The sequence below is a fragment of the Somniosus microcephalus genome, chromosome 21 (genome assembly GCF_052327205.1).
Source record: "Somniosus microcephalus isolate GS21.2 chromosome 21, FLI_Smic_1.0, whole genome shotgun sequence".
Lineage (NCBI taxonomy): Eukaryota > Metazoa > Chordata > Chondrichthyes > Squaliformes > Somniosidae > Somniosus > Somniosus microcephalus.
In genome coordinates this window covers 68,217,849-68,236,244 of record NC_141007.1, presented here as the reverse complement: position 1 = coordinate 68,236,244, position 18,396 = coordinate 68,217,849, and the positions used below count along the sequence as shown (strand labels likewise).

Sequence of the window (18,396 nt, the reverse complement as noted above, 5' to 3'; positions counted from 1 at the left end):
AACATAGCTATAAACTGCAGCACTCAACAAAATGCACATCAGTGACCAAACATGAGCAGCCTCCTGCACTCCCATGCCCCCTCTCTTACCAACTTGCCCCCGCTCCCTCTTCCTCCCCCCACCCTCCCTCTCACCACCTTCCTCCCCCCACCCTCCCTCCCTCCTCCTCCCCCCGCCCTCCCTCTCTCTCTGCCCCGCCCTCCCTCTCCCTCCGCCCTCCCTCTCTCCCTCCCTCTTCCTCCCTCTTCCTCCCCCCGCCCTCCCTCTCTCCCTCCCTCTTCCTCCCCCCGCCCTCCCTCTCTCCCTCCCTCTTCCTCCCTCTCTCCCTCCCCCCGCCCTCCCTCTCTCCCCCCGCCCTCCCTCTCTCCCCCCGCCCTCCCTCTCCCTCCCTCTTCCTCCCCCCGCCCTCCCTCTCTCCCTCCCTCTTCCTCCCCCCGCCCTCCCTCTCCCCCCGCCCTCCCTCTCCCCCCGCCCTCCCTCTCCCCCCGCCCTCATCCTCCCTCTCTCCCTCCCTCTCTCCCCCCGCCCTCCCTCTCTCCCTCCCTCTTCCTCCCCCCGCCCTCCCTCTCTCCCTCCCTCTTCCTCCCCCCGCCCTCCCTCTCTCCCCCCCGCCCTCCCTCTCTCCCTCCCTCTTCCTCCCTCCCTCTTCCTCCCTCCCTCTTCCTCCCCCCGCCCTCCCTCTCTCCCCCCGCCCTCCCTCTCTCCCTCCGCCCTCCCTCTCTCCCTCCCTCTTCCTCCCCCCGCTCCTCCCCTCCCTCCCCGCTCCGCCCCTCCCTCCCTCGCATTGCGCGTGGTACGATCCGGGTTCAAACGCGTGAGCCCCTCACCTTGCTGGCTCTTCCTGCTCGTTGGCAAGTAATCGGGCTGGACCACACATGGGGGAGGTTGTGATTCCCCTGCGGGTATCTGTGTGGTGGGCCGGGGGGTGGGGGAAAGAGGGCCCATGGATGCAATGGACTGTGGGCTGAAAGTTTGGGAGGGAATCAAAGTCACCCTAGGATCTGCCTGGAGACATCTACTGGACAGCTGAACACCACCGTCAAAGGCCAAGTGGCTGAAGGCCCATTGTCCACATGGGCAGAGCGCGGCCGAGGGGGAAACATAGACAGGATAACAAAAAAAACACTGCTCCAGTTTGGTAGCCAATATGGATCCATCATACAACAAAATAAAAACAGCCAGTACAAGGAATCTGAAACAAGGACAGACAACATGTCCATCTACAGTTCTGAAGAAGTGGAGTTGAGGTCAATGATCAGCCACGGGGCCAAATGGCCGACTCCTGCTCCTAATTCTTATGCTCTTATGGCACCCCCTCCACAAAATCATTACTCATCTCTTACTGGCCTACCGTACATTTATTTTTATTTATTTATTTATTTTTTGCACATTTCTAGTATTTTCTGTTTTCACAGTACACCTCACTTCACCACTTCCTGAAGTGACACAAGATCGTGGACAACATTCTACTCAACATACACCAAAACTGTCTGAGCCGTTCAGCCCCTCCAGCCTGCTCCGCCACTGAATTAGATCATGGCTGATCTGTACCCCCCCCCGCGCCGCCGCCCCCCCCCCCACCAGCGTTCTTAAATAATTGGTCAACATGGAGGAAATTGCACCATCCACCATTTAGCCCACTGGTCAGTGGTGGTCACGCTGCGGTGGCATGCTGCACGCTGCGTCGGTTCGGTTTTGTGGGTGTTTGCTCTCTCCATCCACAAACTGAGCTCAGAGGCCGAGGCTCACCTTGCAGAGGCAAAGAGGAGAGAAGACAATTAAAGAACTTGCATTCCTAGAGCGCCTTTCACGACTTCAGGACGTCCCAAAGCGCTTTAAAGCCAATGAAGTACTTTTTTTGACATGTAGTCGCTGTTGGAATAGAGGAAAACGCGGCAGCCGATTTGCACACAGCAAGCTCCCACAAACAGCAATGTGATGATGACCAGATAATCCGTTTTAAGTGATGTTGGTTGAGGGATAAATATTGGCCCAGGGCACCGGGGAATAATTCCCTTGCTCATCTTCGAAATAGCCCAGTGGGATCCTTTAGGTCCACGCGACGGCACCTCCGACAGTGCAGCACTCCCTCAGTACTGACCCACCAAGAGTGCAGCACTCCCTCAGTACTGCCCCTCCGACAGTGCAGCGCTCCCTCAGTACTGACCCTGACAGTGCAGCGCTCCTTCAGTACTGCCCCTCCGACAGTGCCGCGCTCCCTAAATACAGATTCTCCAACAGTGTAGCACTCCCTCAGTACTGCCCCTCCGACAGTGCAGCGCTCCCTCAGTACTGCCCCTCTGACAGTGCAGCACTCCCTCAGTGCTGCACTGGGAGCATCAGCCTGGATTTTTGTGCTGAAGTCTCTGGAGTGGGACTTGAACCCACAACCTTCTGACTCAGAAGCGAGAGTGCTATCCACTGAGCCACAGCTGACACCTCAAGTTCATTCTTAGATCGTCACTGGCTGAGTGAGTTGTGTGTCTGGAATTGGCAGCCCCAGCACTGCAGTGAGCAGCCCGAGGTCTGCCTGTACACAAAGGCCAGTTAATCCCGCTGGGTAGAACGGGCTTTACTTGGCATCTGACCTGCACGTTACCGTGTCTGACTGTAGAGATAACAGTGCCCCTTTAAAACTGGATCAGCAATTTGCACACAAGTAGCTATTTTTCTGTGTATAAATTAAACACAGATCTACATTGCCTCTGAAGCATTTCAGAAAAATAATAACCCATTTTACTCTTGTCCTTAAGCAACAACTCACTTTAACTCAATCAGCGGACTGTGAAATCTGCATGGAGGGAGTTCATCACAAGGTGACAATCACATTAATGAACACATCAGATTACATTTCATAAATCAAGCTTTTGACATCCTTTTTTCCAATAGACAACACCCCCTGCCCACGTCTGCGATAGCTGAACTACTCATCCAGACACACACAATCAAATCGGAGTCACACCCCTTCCAATCGCTTATTTGTAACTAATCTCCATTTCTTGAATAAAACTGCAGGAAGGTTCTTTTATTCGTATTGTACTTGTCCCCATTCCCATGCCAAAGTTTAATACTGCACCAAACGTACACCTGAAGCGTCCTCTCCATTACACTGGATAGTGGAAGATTGCCATGGAGTGCAGCGAAGATTCACCAGACTGATACCTGTGATGGCAGGAATGGGGTATGAGGAGAGATTGGGTCGATTAGGCTTATATTCGCTGGAGTTTAGAAGAATGAGAGGGGATCTCATTGAAACTTATAAAATTCTAACAGGACTAGACAGACTAGATGCAGGAAGGATGTCCCCGATGGCCGGGGAGTCCAGAACCAGGGGTCACAGTCTAAGGAGAAGGGGTAAGCCATTTAGGACAGAGATGAGGAGGAATTTCTTCACCCAGAGAGTGGTGAACCTGTGGAATTCTCTACCACAGAAGGCAGTAGAGGCCAATTCATTAAATATATTCAAGAAGGAGTTAGATATATTTCTTAAGGCTAAAGGGATCAAGGGGTATGGGGAGAAAGCAGGGACAGGGTACTGAATTTGGATGATCAGCCATGATCTCATTAAATGGCGAAACAGGCTCGAGGGGCCGAATGGCCTACTCCTGCTCCTATCTTCTATGTTTCTATTCACCGCATCACCTTCAACAACAACTTGCATTTATATAGCGCCTTTAACGTAGTAAAATGTCCCAAGACGCTTCACAGGAGCGATTATCAAGCACAATTTGACACCGAGCCACATAAGGAAATATTAGGACAGATGACCAAAAGCTTGGTCAAAGAGGTAGGTTTTAAGGAGCGTCTTAAAGGAGGAAAGAGAGAGAGAGGTAGCGAGGGGGGAGAGGTTTAGGGAGGGAATTCCGGAGCTTAGAGCCAAGGCAGCTGTCGGCACGGCCACCAGTGGTGGAGTGAAGGAAATCAGGGATGTGCGAGAGGCCAGAATTGGAGGAGGGCAGAGATCGCCGGGGGTGGGGGGGTTGTCGGGCTGGAGGAGATTAGAGAGATGGGGAGGGGCGAGGCCAAGGAGGGATTTGAAAACAAGGATGAGAATTTTAAAATGAAGGCATTGCCGGACAGGGAGCCAAGGTGAGCGAGCGCAGGGGGTGATAGGTGAACGGGACCTGGTGCGAGTTCGGACACGGGCAGAGTTTCGAATGAGTTCAAGTTTATGAAAGGTGGAAGGTGGGAGGCCGGCCATGAGAGCGTTGGAATAGTCAAGTCCAGAGGTGGCAAAGGCATGGAGGAGGGTTTCAGCAGCAGATTAATCAATGCACCCCTCAGTCTGCTGTGGGGCACTGCCATCACCTTTAAGCAGCTACTCTCAGAGAAGCTTCCGTCAATGAGTTGACAATAACATCTTACTGATTGTTCCCAGTCTCTCACCGCCAATCAGCTCTGACCAGACACTCTAGCTGTGGTTTTATATTGTTGCTGTTTAATTTGGATTCTGGAAGATAACTTCACACGTTAAACACTATTAAACCTTGTCCTTAATATGACTGACTTGTACTCTCAGGTTTTTCACCCGACAGTCTTGCTTCTCCCCTCGGAGTCAGAAGTTTGTGGGTTCAAGTCCCACTCCAGAAACCTGAGCACATAATCTAGGCAGACACCCCCAGAGCCAGTAGAGGGAGGGTTCCATGTCGGAGGTGCCATCTTTCGGATGAGGCATGAACGAGGCCCTGACTACCCTCTCGGGTGGACGTAAAAGAGGGTTGATGAGGGCAATGCGGTTGACGTAGTGTACATGGATTTCCAAAAGGTGTCCAACAAAGTGCCATATAATAGGCTTGCCAGCAAAGTTGAAACCCATGGAATAAAAGGGACAGTGGCAGCATGGATACGAAATTGGCTAAGTGACAGGAAACAGAGAGTAGTGGTGAACGGTTGTTTTTCGGACTGGAGGAAAGTATACAGTGGTGTTCCCCAGTGGTCGGTTTTAGGACCACTGCTTTTCTTGATATATATATTAATGGCCTGGATGTGGGTGTACAGGGCACAATTTCAAAATTTGCAGATGACACAAAACTTGGAAGTATAGTGAACAGTGAGGAGGATAGTGATAGACTTCAAGACGACAGACAGGCTGGTGAAATGGGCGGGCACGTGGCAGATGAAATTTAATGCAGAAAAGTGTGAAGTGATACATTTTGGTAGAAAGAATGAGGAGAGGCAATATAAACTAAAATGATACAATCCTCAAGGGGGTGCATGAACAGAGAGACCTGGGGGTATATGTGCACAAATCATTGAAGGTGGCAGAGTAGGTTGAGAAAGCAGTTAAAAAGGCTTACGGGATCCTGGGCTTCATGAATAGAGATATAGAGTACAAAAGTGTGGAAATTATAATGAACCTGTATAAAATACTGGTTCGGCCACAACTGGAGTATTGTGTCCAATTCTGGGCACTGCATTTTAGGAAGGATATGAAGGCCTCAGAGGGTGCAGAAAAGATTTACGAGAATGATTCCAGGAATGAGGGACTTCAGTTATGTTGATAGACTGGAGGAGCTGGGGTTGTTCTCCTTGGAGCAGAGAAGGTTGAGAGGAGATTTGATCGAGGTGTTCAAAATCATGAGGGGTCTAGACAGAGTAGATAGAGAGAAACTGTTCCCATTGGCGGAAGGGTCGAGAACCAGAGGACACAGATTTAAGGTGATTGGCAGAAGAACCAATGGAGACACAAGAAAAAAAAATGTATGCAGCGAGTGGTTAGGATCTGAAATGCACGGCCTGAAAGGGTGGTGGAGGCAGACTCAATCACAGCTTTCAAGTACCTGAAGGAAAGAAATCTGCAGGGCTACGGGGAAAGGGCGAGGGAGTGGGACTAGCTGAAGTGTTCTTGCAGCGAGCCGGCACGGGCTCGACGGGCCGAATGGCCTCCTTCCGTGCTATAACCATTCTATGATTCTATGAATCTAATGCTCCTGTGAAGTGCCTTGGGACATTTTACTACGTTAAAGGAGTTAGATAAATACAAAGTTGTTGTTGAAAAATCATAGGGGGCATTTTAAAAAAAATACATGTTTATATTTCTATTTTCGTTGAATACTTTTGTTTTAGTTACAGAACTACTGGAAGTGGGAAAAAGGCTGCTTAACCAGGCGGGGCGGTGGGAGGTCACGTGATGAAACTTACAGGAACTTGGCAATCGGAGCCAGAAATCAATCAGTTTGTTCCCTCGTCTCGATTATTTGATATTGGATTAGGAATCGTAAGAATACAACACAAAAACAAAAAGGTCAAAGCATTGGGCTCCAAACAGTGCCATGGGGAAGCATCGATCGCTGTGCATGGGAGGATGATGCAGTGTATTGCACCAAGGATCAGCTGGTATGGGTAGAGTCCCCTCAGATATTGAACGTGTTGATGTTAAACATGTTCACTAGAGTGACTCCTGGGATGTCCTATGAGGAGAGATCGAGTAGATTGGGCCGAAACTCTCTGGAGTTTAGAAGAATGAGAGGTGATCTCAAATGAACCGTATAAAATTCTGAGGGGGCTTGACAGGGTAGATGCCGAGAGGTTGTTTCTCCTGGTTAGGGAGTCTCGAACTAGGGGTCACAGTCTCAGAATAAGGGGTCAACCATCTAGGACTGAGATGGGGAGACATTTCCTCACTTAGAGGGTTGTGAATCTTTGGAATTCTCTACCTGGATGCTCAGTCGTTGAGTATATTCAAGACAGAGATCGACATTTGGGCACGAAGGGAACCAAAGGATAGGGCGGAAAATTGGAGTTGCTTTCGAAGATCAGCCATGATCTTATCGAATGGTGGAGCAGGCTTGAGGGGCTGTATGGCCGACTCCTGCTTCTAGTTCTTATGTTGCCTTGCCACAGAGGAGGTCACTCGCCCATGTGTACTATTGCTGTCTAGGCCTCTGGCTTGTCGCCAGTCCCCTTTCACTCTGATGTGTAAAAGCGTGTTGACAACGCATTTGTGGCAACTATTACTTTCCTGCCATTTGTGTGGTACAAAAAGGAGATATTAGGATGGGTGACCAAACACTTGGTCAAAGGAGGTGGAGAGGTTTTAGGGAGAGAATTCCAGTGCTTAGGGCCTCGACAGCTGAAGGCACGGCCACCAATGGTGGAGTGATATTATACAATCTGACTCCACCACTGTTTCTTTGAGGACCTCCCATGTCTTTGCCTCCATTACTTTGTTCAGTAGATTATTCCAAATGCTTTCCTCTCTTTGGTTAAGAAATTTCCATTTGTCTTCTGTCCCGAAGGTCTCATCCAACGTTGAAATAGCAATCTGGGTTCGCATTACAGACTCGGAGATAGAGATAAATTATAACAGCCTCTTCACACAAGGACTATATATTACACAACAACAGGTTAATGCAAAACTACACATTGCTATACAGTACCCTCCAAACAGACAATAACGGCACCATTAGATTCACTGAATAAAAGCCTCTGAGCGCGAAACAATCAAAGACTGGGTACATTATTAAATTGTTTAAAATCACTCGGTTTAAAAAGACACCTTTTGCCTTCAGGATGGTAGAAATGAAAGTGTGGAGATTTTATAACAAAGTTATACCTTTATTAAAAGATATATATATATTAAGTAAAGAGGATTATGTTTGACTTCACATTGTTAAATGAGAATTTCATACACTCCTATGTTCTGCTTTTTAGATTAGTGCCCCCGTTCTCAGTCTAAAAGGTTATCAACAAGGATGAGTGTGTCCCACTCTCACTGAAAAGATACCTCCAACACACAAAGTATTAACAGAATTCAACATTTGTTTAGTAAAAACTAAATGACTTCTTGTGTCAGCCGTGGCTCAGTGGGCAGCACTCTCGCCTCTGAGTCAGAAAGTTGTGGGTTCAAGTCCCACTCCAGGGACTTCAACACAAAATCTGGGCTGACACGCCAGTGCAGTACTGAGGGAGTGCTGCACTGTCGGAGGTGCCGTCTCTCAAATGAGACGTTAAATCGAGGCCCCGTCTGCTCTCTCAGGCAGACGTACAAGATCCCATGGCACTATTTCGAAGAAGAGCAGGGGCGTTCTCCCCGGTGTCCTGGCCAATATTTATCACTTCCTGCTTCTTTTTTTTTTTTTTTTTTTTTTTTTTTAAGGCGGCAGATTCCCGCTCACTTCATGCATCACGTTTTTGCTGCATTGACCTTAGTCACGTCACCGATTTCACCTCTGACCTGGGCGGCCGAGCTGTAATGTAAATGAGGCGGTGTCACAATGGTGCGGAGCCACACCAAAGAGTGAGTTTTTACTGGTGTCTGCCCGGTGACAAAGACAAGGATGACCTCTTGGGAGCCAGGAGCACCATCGTTTTGGCCATTGGCGGTGTTGAGTGGCTCAGCTAGTCTTCACAGGCCCGTGGCACGGGCGTCTAACCATCTGCCTGTTTGGACCATCCCAAGACATTTAGCCAGAAAATTAAGTTGCAGATTATAACTTTTAAGCAACGTGAACAGGGCCGACTCCACAGCCCCTGCCGCCCTGGACTATACCACCACCATTTCAGCTGATTCTGCAATATAAATACAGACATTTCTCGCACGGACCTGTCCTGCCCACTCACCAGCATCTTCCCTACATTACAACAGTGGCTACACTTCAGATAAGCACTTCATTGGCTGTGAAGCGCTTTGGGACGTCCTGAGGTCGTGAAAGGCGCTACAGAAATGCAAGTCTTTCTTCATAGACGACACGAATAAAATCTCCCAACACACGGCTCCTGTAACAGCCACTCAACAAAGGCACCAGTTTATTTCATCTATTTAATTGCGAAGTGAGTCATTAACTTTTAAATCGGCTTCTCTGGGAAATGAGGATTCGATATTACTGGATTGGATTCTTTGTTACGGTCACTTATTCTGCCCCAACTTAACGAGAACTTGCTACATCGTCGCCCGTTATTACTTTATCTGCCCGCGCTCCAGTCCCCACACTGAAAACATTCTGTTCACCGTGCGAATGAAACTTCAAATACGATCACAGTCACATTAAAATCAACAGAGTTGAGGCAAGAAACAGATCTCAGTGACTGAATATTATATGCGAGAACAGATGGATCTGGGAACTGGTGCAGACGGACAGGAATATTAAGCAGCACGTCAACACGAGCCGTCCCCCAGAACACCGAGTGCGCATTAGATTAGAGAAAACATAAAACAATTTGGGTCCATTTGGGATTTTGAGTTACATCGTGCTTATGGGTTCAAGTGTAGAAATACAGCACGGGTTAAAACCCAGAATTACATTTTGTTGTTCTTTTCCTCCCCTCCCGAGGCACTGACCATTGCTACAGTGCGGTATGAAGTACTTTTGAAGTGTAGTCACTGTTGTAATGTAGGAAACGTGGCAACCAATTTGCGCACAGCAAGCTCCCACAAACAGCAATGTGACAATGACCAGATCATCTGTTTTTATTACGTTGATTGAGGGATAAATATTGGCCAGGACACCAGGGAGAACTCCCCTGCTCTTCTTCGAAATAGTGCCGTGGGATCTTTTACATCCACCCGAGTGAGTAGATGTGGCCTCGGTTTAACGCCTCATCCGAAAGATGGCACCTTTGACAGTGCAGCGCTCCCTCAGCACTGCACTGGAGAGTCAGCCTAGATTTTTTGTGTTCAAGTCTCTGGAGTGGGACTTGAACCCACAACCTTCTGACTCAGAGGCGAGAGTGCTGCCCACTGAATCGCAACAGTCAGTCTCGAAAGGCAATGGTGCAAGGCCAACGCAGTCCAGTTACGTTGCTACGCTGCAACATCCCTCATGCCTGAAGGGTCCAATTCACGAGCGACAGTCCTGGTCACAAATGGTGCACGCTTGAGGGACAGGGTCAGGTGATGGAGCCCGCGCTATTAGACCTGGCAATGTAGCTTCCTCAAGTACTTTGGAGTCAGGACTTTTATCTTCCCACTTGCTATGTAGAATACGGCAGAGGCAGTGGGTGTGGAGTTTAGTCTTCGCTGATGCCAGCTGTAGGTGGCCCAGGTCTCACTGCCGTACAGCCAGGTGTGCAGAACACATGTCTGGTAGACCCATATCTTGGTGTTCAATGTTAACTTCCTATTAATCCACACACGCTTCATCAATTGGCCGAATGTGGTTGCTGCCTTTCCGAAGCTGAAGTACTGAAACAAGGAGGAAAGTTTGTGCTTAAACATCTGCCCAATGTCTGGCTTGCTTGTTGGAGGGAAGGAAGGGGCACCACAAGACATGACGGGTGCCTACATCATTCCGGTTGTAGAAAAACAAAGGAGATTGGAGCGAATGGAACAACTAATAGGGGAACTTCTCTCCTTAGCGTTGCCGGCAAGGCATTCACCTGGGTCATTCTCGAAAGATTGCAAGCACTCGCTGAACGTGTTTATCCAGGGAGTCAATGCCACTTCCCTGCTGGTAGAACAACAATCAACAATCGACCTTTTAATAGATCCCAACATCGGACTTACTTTACTCACTGCCACCGAACATTGCACCGAGGCAACGGCAAGAGTCAGGAGTGGGGAAAACCTCTCTCCACACACAGCCTCTCTAGATCTTACAAAGACCTTTGACCTGGTCGGCAGAAAGGGCCTTTTCCAGTTGCCGGAGCGAGTTGGTTGCTCCCCAGTCCGATTCCATGATGGGATGACGGCTACAATCCAGTACAGGAATCAGTCTGATTAGTTTTAAAATCCACAGTAGTGTCAAACAGAGGTGAGTTTTTGGCACCAACGCTCTTTGGTATATTCGACTCTGGGCTGCTTCTTTATGCTTTCTCACCTAGTGCCAAAGGTGGATTACTCCGTACAAGATCAGATGGAAAACGCTAATACTCAGCGAGTTATGATGATCTGGAATGCACTACCTGAAAGGGTGGTGGAAGCAGATTCAATAATAACTTTCAAATACTTGAAGGGGAAAATATTTACCGAGCTGTGGGGAAAGAGCAGGGGGGAGTGGGACTAATTGGACAGCTCTTTCAAAGAGCTGGCACTGACACGATGGGCCGAATGGCTTCCTTCTGTGCTGCGAGATTCGACGACTGCACACCTCAGAGTGGAAAGTAAAGTGGAACATCTGTTGAGAGCTTCTTTTAGCCGACGATGCAGTGCTCGTCTCACACAGTGAAGAGGAACAACTTGGCTGTAACTCTTCGCTAGCTTATGATGCATTTGGACCAACCACCAGTCTAAAGACGACAGACAGTGAGCATGGCCCAAGGTGCGTTGACTGCACCAGAGGTTTCAATAGCCGACACCACGCTAGAAGTTGCACTCCAGGTCTGCTACCTCGGAGCAGATGTGTTGGATAATTAATCTCTGGATGGCGAGGGTGCAGTATGACTGGTGCTGGTCACTATCCTTCACCAAGGAGCCTAGATAGTGACCATCAGCAGGCTATTCACCCACTGTCGAGGTTGGGCTTGGCCGGGCTCATTCCTTGCTCGTCAGACAACATTAGGTCACGGGTTCTCCCTTTCCCTTCAAAGACCTTCTCTCGTCATCTGTCCCCTGGGCTCCCTCCCACCCCAAAATATTGGAGACATTAGCTCAGTGGAGGGGCATTACATAAACACATGGTTCTACTCCCCAGCAGTAACAACTCCCTCACTAAAACATTTTTTAAAAATCTCCTCCGATAAGCTTAAAAGACTTGCATTTCTATAACGTCTTTCATGATCACCGGACGCACCAAAACGCTTTACAGCCAATGAAGTGTAGTTGCTGTTGTAATGTAGGAAACGTGGCAGCCAATTTGCGCACAGCAAGCTCCCACAAACAACAACAATGTGATAATGACCAGATATTCTGTTTCAGTGATGTTGATTGAGGGAAAAATATTGGCCAGGACATCAGGGAGAACTCCCCTGCTCTTCTTCAAAATAGTGCCATGGGATCTTTTACATCCACGAGAGAGAGCAGACGGAGCCTCGGTTTAACGTCTCATCCAAAAGACGGCGCCTCCGACAGTGCCGCACTCCCTCAGTACTGTCCCTCCAACAGTGCAGCTCTCCCTCAGTACTGCCCCTCCGACAGTGCCGCGCTCCCTCAGTACTGCCCTTCCGACAGTGTCGCGCTCCCTCAGTACTGCCCCTCCGACAGTGCGGCGCTCCCTCAGTACTGCCCCTCCGACAGTGCGGCGCTCCCTCAGTACTGCCCCTCCGACAGTGCGGCGCTCCCTCAGTACTGCCCCTCCGACCATGCCCCGCTCCCTCAGAACCACACTGGGTTATTCTCTCTCTCTGTTTCTAAACATCTGAGGCCCAACTACATTGACAACCAGTCTTGAAAGTCAATGACAAATCCAACATCTTCCGAACTTTGGTCTCACTTCAACTTCTGCACTAATCGCCTGAAGTGAATTTGAGCCATGGGGGGAAAAAAAAATCCCTTTAACTAAGCAAGCAACCTTTAAAAAATAAGTTTCAGGGGCCACCTTTGCTCGGTGTTGTTAGACAGGCAGCTCATGGTCACGCTGACCTGACCTCCTCCCCCGGCGGCTCACCAGGCCAAACAGATTGTGCGATCACGACACTGGTCTCTCTCGCTCTCGCTGGTTCTAATTGTGTCTGAGTCAGTGCAATGACATTCATTACTCCATAACAACCAGGAGAAGCCAGAATGCTGCCATTGGTTACAGCTGATCCGACCTTTTACCTCCACGGCTGAGCGTTAATGTCAAAACCGGCAATTAGCTCACTTTGTGTTGAAAAGAAATACAGGCGCCATGCAAATTAACTCCGCGAGCGTTACACAGGAGCAGCAATTACAAGCCGATTTGTGGAAATGTCACACGGAGCCCTTTCCAGCTAATAACCAACCAGGTGCTAGCTTTCAAGGACTTGCTGTGTTTTTAAAAAAGGGAAAGTCACAGTAATTAGTTGCTTGCTGTCAGTTTGAATGTTTTTTGAATAGTTGAGGTCGTCACTCTGCCAGGCAAGTCCTGGCTCTGAAATGTACGTTGATTTTATTGTGTGGTTTCGGTCTCGGGAGAGTGGCTCTATCTCGGCCTCCACGTACTGCTCCATCCCATTCACATTCCCACCCGCAACCCTGTTCCAGCAGATGCTGGGCAGAGAGTGGGCACTGGGAGGGCCGGGCAGTGGAGGGGGCCGAGCGAGCAGCCTTCTATCGAGTGTCAGGAGTGGCTTAGTGGGTAGCGCTCTCGCCTCTGAGTCAGAAGGTCATGGCTTCAAGTCCCACTCTAGAGACTTGAGCGCAAATATCTAGGCTGACGCTCCAGTACAGTGCTGAGGGAGTGCAGCACTGTCAGAGGTGCCATCTTTCAGATGAGATGTTAAACCGAGGCCCCGTCTGCCCTCTCAGGTGAACGTAAAAGATCCCATGGCACTATTTCAAAGGTGGTCTCCTGGCCCACATTTATCCCTAAATCAACATCACTAAAACAGATTGGCCCAGAAATTCGGCTCTCCACGGGTGAGTACGCACAGGGTACTCACCCGTAGGCCCAATGGAAGTGCCGGTTTCCTGCATGCACTGCGCATGCGCGGGAAACCGGCACTTCCGTTCCCCTGACGAAGGGGCTCAGAGGTCGAACGCGTGCGCGGGGGAGGCTGCGCGTGCGCATCAAACTTAGTGGGTTTTTTTTATATACAGGTTTTCCCGGGAAGGTAAGTCTGCAGAAGTTAGACATGTAAAAAGCAGGCGTAAGGCCGGCTTTTTACAAGGTAAGTGGTGAATTAATTAAAATTAAAACATTTTTTCCACAGGTTTATTATTTTTAAATACTTTAAAGCAAGGTAAGTTTATTTTTAGCCCCGTTAGAAAATAAAATTATTTTTTTCAAAAATTTAAATTAAAAGTTATTTCATGTAATTTATAGTTTATTTTAAAAATGTGATTTAAAAAAAAGTTATTTGAAGATTTAGTGATGTTTTGTAAGAAGAAGGGGCCCATAGTATTTCTAAGTTTGACAGCACTTCCTGTCAGACTTATGAATGGAGCATTTCCTGCTCCGATTGGCTGCCCATGGCCCACGTGATCCCAGGGGACGCATCGAACTAACTGCGCCCCTGGGATACGCAAGCACTGCGCGCCGACAGCTGGACCAGGCCCCGGATCGGAATTCCACGGGAGCCCACAGCTCAACGGCCGGTGCGCAAGTTAAGTGCAGACCGGGGGCTTACACCCGCGGGAAGCCCCCGACCCGAATTTCTAGGCCATTATCTGGTCATTATCACATTGCGGATTGTGGGAGCTTGCTGTGCGCAAATTGGCTGCAGCGTTTCCTACATTACAACAGTGACTACATTTCAAAAAGTACTTCATTGGCTGTAAAGCACTTTGGGATGTCCGGTGGTTGTGAAAGGCACTGTATTCTTGCACTGCTGAATTACCTGTACAACCGGCTGGTTTTCTAGGGAACATTATGAGTTAAGCACATTGGGGTAGATTTTGCCGAACCTGTCGGGAAGGCGGCGGGACTTCCCCTTTCGGGTTTTTGACCCACCTACTTCGACGTCTGGCCAATCCGCGCGATTTTCCCTTGATTGACCTTGTTGAGCCCGCTCAGCAGGCCAATTAAGGGCCACCCGGCAACAGGTGACGTCACAGACTGCAATTTCATCTGTCAAGAGTTCTTGACGGATGAAATATCAGTGTTTGACAGCTGTTTGAAGCTGTGAAACACTGACACTCGGAGTTCTAAGCTGAGTCATTCTGCACAGACTCAGTTAGAACTCTCACCGGCACTCAAAGCTGAAGGCTGTCACTTTTGACAGATTGCAGCCGTTCAGCTTTCAGCTCCGGCTGAGTGATGCGCTCCCGACGGCTACAGGAAGAAAGGCTGCTAAGTACAGGTAAGTAAAAGTTCTTTACACACTTTAGACACACCAAACACACTTACCTTTGCACTCATGCACCCATCACTCACCTGAGCGCCGACATTGCGACCCCTCCAACTCCTTCAACCCGACGGCCCGCCTGCTCTACCTGGCGTGGTTTGGAACCGTCGGGAAACCGACACGAAACCCCTCAAAATAGGGATTAGGCTAAAAATTAACAGGCAGTTAATTGGCACTAATGCCTTCCCACCTGGTTTCGGCGGGTCGGGTACCCGCCGCCCCGGAAACTTACGTGGGGCGGGGTTTTGGGCGGGATGGTGTCGGGACCCCCAAATTCGGGATTTTCGCCGCCACACACCTGAAACCCCGCCTAACGGCTCCCCGAAAATCTAGCCCATTCTGTGGGACAGAAGTCACGTGTAGGCCTGACGAGTCAGGATGCCAGGTTTCCGTCCCACTCTACTGTCCCCCACACTGTGCACTGTATCAGCACAAGACATAATCTACATATAATGTTTATATAATTCTTCTTAAAAAGGAAATGTTGACATTCATCAACAAGCATTAAGTATTTACACATCCGGAATTAGAATTAAATATTACTCACATCCTGGAAATCAATTAAAAACACAGCTTGTAGCATTTTGAATAAAGTGAGTCATTATTTCGGTTAAGAATGAAAGACCAACACTTTGCACCTTCCCCAATATACTGGGATTACGTTACTGAAGCACTCCCGTCCTTGCACATCAATCCTGTTACAAGAGCAGGTCAGAGGCTGGGTATTCTGCGGGGAGTGTCTCACCTCCTGACTCCCCAAAGCCTTTCCACCATCTACAAGGCACAAGTAAGGAGTGTGATGGAATACTCTCCACTTGCCTGGACGAGTGCAGCTCCAACAACACTCAAGAAGCTCGACACCATCCAGGCAAAGCAGCCCACTTGATTGGCTCCTCATTCACCACCTTAAACATTCACTCCCTCCACCATCGGCGCACCATGGCTGCAGTGTGTACCATCTACAAGATGCACTGCAGCAACTTGCCAAGGCTTCTTCGGCAGCACCTCCCAGACCTGCGACCTCTACCACCTAGAAGGACAAGGGCAGCAGGCACATGGGAACACCACCACCTCCAAGTTCTCCTCTAAGTCACACACCATCCTGACTTGGAAATATATCACCGATTCTTCATCATTGCTGGGTCAAAATCCTGGAACTCCTTCCCTAACAGCACTGTGGGAGTACCTTCACCACACGGACTGCAGCGGTTCAAGAAGGTGGCTCACCACCACCTTCTCAAGGGCAATTAGGGATGGGCAATAAATGCTGGCCTTGCCAATGATAATAGAGTTGTTGACTAATCATAGCGATCAATCTCGATCAACAAGTCGACAACATACTCAGACAGGAGGCGAGAAACCCCCAGTGTTGGAGAGCTTTGGGTCAAAGTCACCCGTTCCTCCCAAGCACGCTACACTTACCACATGTCATGTCTCAAATTACTCATGCACTGTATCCCAAAATGTTATTTTCTGAAAGAAATCTATCGAATTTGCATTTGAATGAATCAATACTGTCTGCTTCCACCGTCTCCATAGGGAGCCTGTTCCTACGGAGATTGACCACTTGCTCCCTGAAATATTGTTTCCGCAGATTAGTTTGGAATTTTTCCCTTCAAGCGCAGGCCATGTCCTCTTGTTCCACTGTTCTGGACAAGGTGAGACAGCTCATCATGGTCCGCATTATCTAGTCCCTTTAAAATCCTAAAATCAGCTATCATCACCTTTCAGCCTTCTCTATTCCAGTGAGAACGTGGCCAATTTACAATCATTCCTCCTAATCTAATCCCTCCATCCCCTCGATCATTCTGGTTGCTCTCTTCTGCGTCCTTTCAATAGCTGCAATATCCTTTGTGCACTGTGGTGACCAGAACTGTACACTATTCTAAGTGTGGTCACACAATGATTTATAAAGTGGCAGGATTACCCCACTACTTTGGCTCAATATTGACCTTTTTAATACATCCCAACAGATTTGCTTTATTCACTGCTACCGAGCATTGTTGCAATAGCTTCAATTTACAGCATTTGGTGCATTTAAGGGGGAAGCTCGATTAGTGCATGATGGAGAAAGGAATAGAAGGATCTGCTGATGGGGTGAGATGAAGTAGGGTGGGAGCATGAACACTGGCATGGACCTGTGGGGCCGAATGGCCTGTTCACGTGCTGTGAATACTGTGTAATGCAGTCTGAGCGTGGAAGTGCGAACTTACTAATGTGCAGAGTCGTTCAGTTCAAACTCGTAGCCGCGCGACGCCGCCAGCTTCACCCGCTGGTCCGCCCACAGGCAGCGAAGGGCGTGGGCCATGAACGGAAAGAGAGCGTAGTCCTCATCAAAACACCGGCCGCAGGACAGGACCGTCTGAGCGTGGATCTGAAACACAACAGGCAAGAGCTCGGAGCGGGCAATGTGATTCCAGAGTTACTACACATCAGGCACAACGAGGCAGAAACATAGAAAATAGGAGCAGGAGTAGGCCATTCGGCCCCTCGAGCCTGCGCCGCCATTTAATGAGATCATGGCTGATCATCCAAATTCAGTACCCTGTCCCTGCCTTCTCTCCATATCCCTTGATCCCTTTAGCCTTAAGAAATATATCTAACTCCTTCTTGAATATATTTAATGAATTGGCCTCAACTGCCTTTTGTGGTAGAGAATTCCACAGGTTCACCACTCTCTGGGTGAAGAAATTCCTCCTCATCTCTGTCCTAAATGGCTTACCCCTTCTCCTTAGGCTGTGACCCCTGGTTCTGGACTCCCCCGCCATCGGGAACATCCTTTCTGCATCTAGTCTGTCTAGTCCTGTTAGAGTTTTATAAGTTTCCTGAGGGCACATTCATTTCAACCTTGGTTGAGCTCCAAACCCAAGATTTTAGGATCTAGATAAATTCACAAACAACCAAATGCTGTTGTCCAATTGAAAACCCTCGAGACCCAGACAGAATTCCTGCTTTCAGGATGTGCTCAAGCACTTGTGGGGGGTGCTGGGGATAGAGGCAGGGTATTTTCAGCTTTGGTTTACGGAGTAAGAGATGCTTCGGCTTTGAGTGATGGTCAGGCAGGGACTCTCTCTTCAGGCCCATACTGGAGTCCATCCTATTCCTCTGGTAGTCTACTGACCACGTGCACATCTAGTAGGCCATGTCCTCGAGGGCCTGGGTGGTGTAAGCTCCAGCAACATTGGAATCCCCAACGTGTCCAAGTCCCCGTGCAGACCAATCGACCCAATCTTTCAGAGCTCTAACCTGTCCATCTTGTATGTGCAAGACTCATTTACTGGCAGTCTAGGGTGTTCCAACCAGTTTACACACAGACATGGATTCAAACAAGTTAGGGGTCGGATTGTCAGGATCGCCAAAGGGGTAAAGGTTGAGTTTAAACGTTTGTAGGAAGCTGGTAGCAGGACAATTATTGGTTGTATGTGCAAGATAGCATGAGACACAGACAGACAGCCAAAGAGAGAGAAAAAGAGAGAGAGAGAGAGAGAGAGAAAGAGAGAGAGAGAGAGAGAAAGAGAAAGAGAGAAAGAGAGAGAGAAAGAGAGAGAGAAAGAG

At 48.9% G+C, this 18,396-nt stretch overlaps 1 protein-coding gene across 1 annotated transcript in view; it reads right to left on the bottom strand.

The window, feature by feature from the left end:
- Window positions 1-18,396, bottom strand: part of gnav1 (guanine nucleotide binding protein (G protein) alpha v1) — a 147,008-nt gene that overhangs the window by 64,333 nt on the left and 64,279 nt on the right. The window contains exon 4 of the mRNA XM_085963850.1: window positions 17,055-17,215. Within this exon, the coding sequence (XP_085819976.1) occupies window positions 17,055-17,215 (161 nt within the window). The remainder of the gene's footprint in view (window positions 1-17,054; window positions 17,216-18,396) is intronic.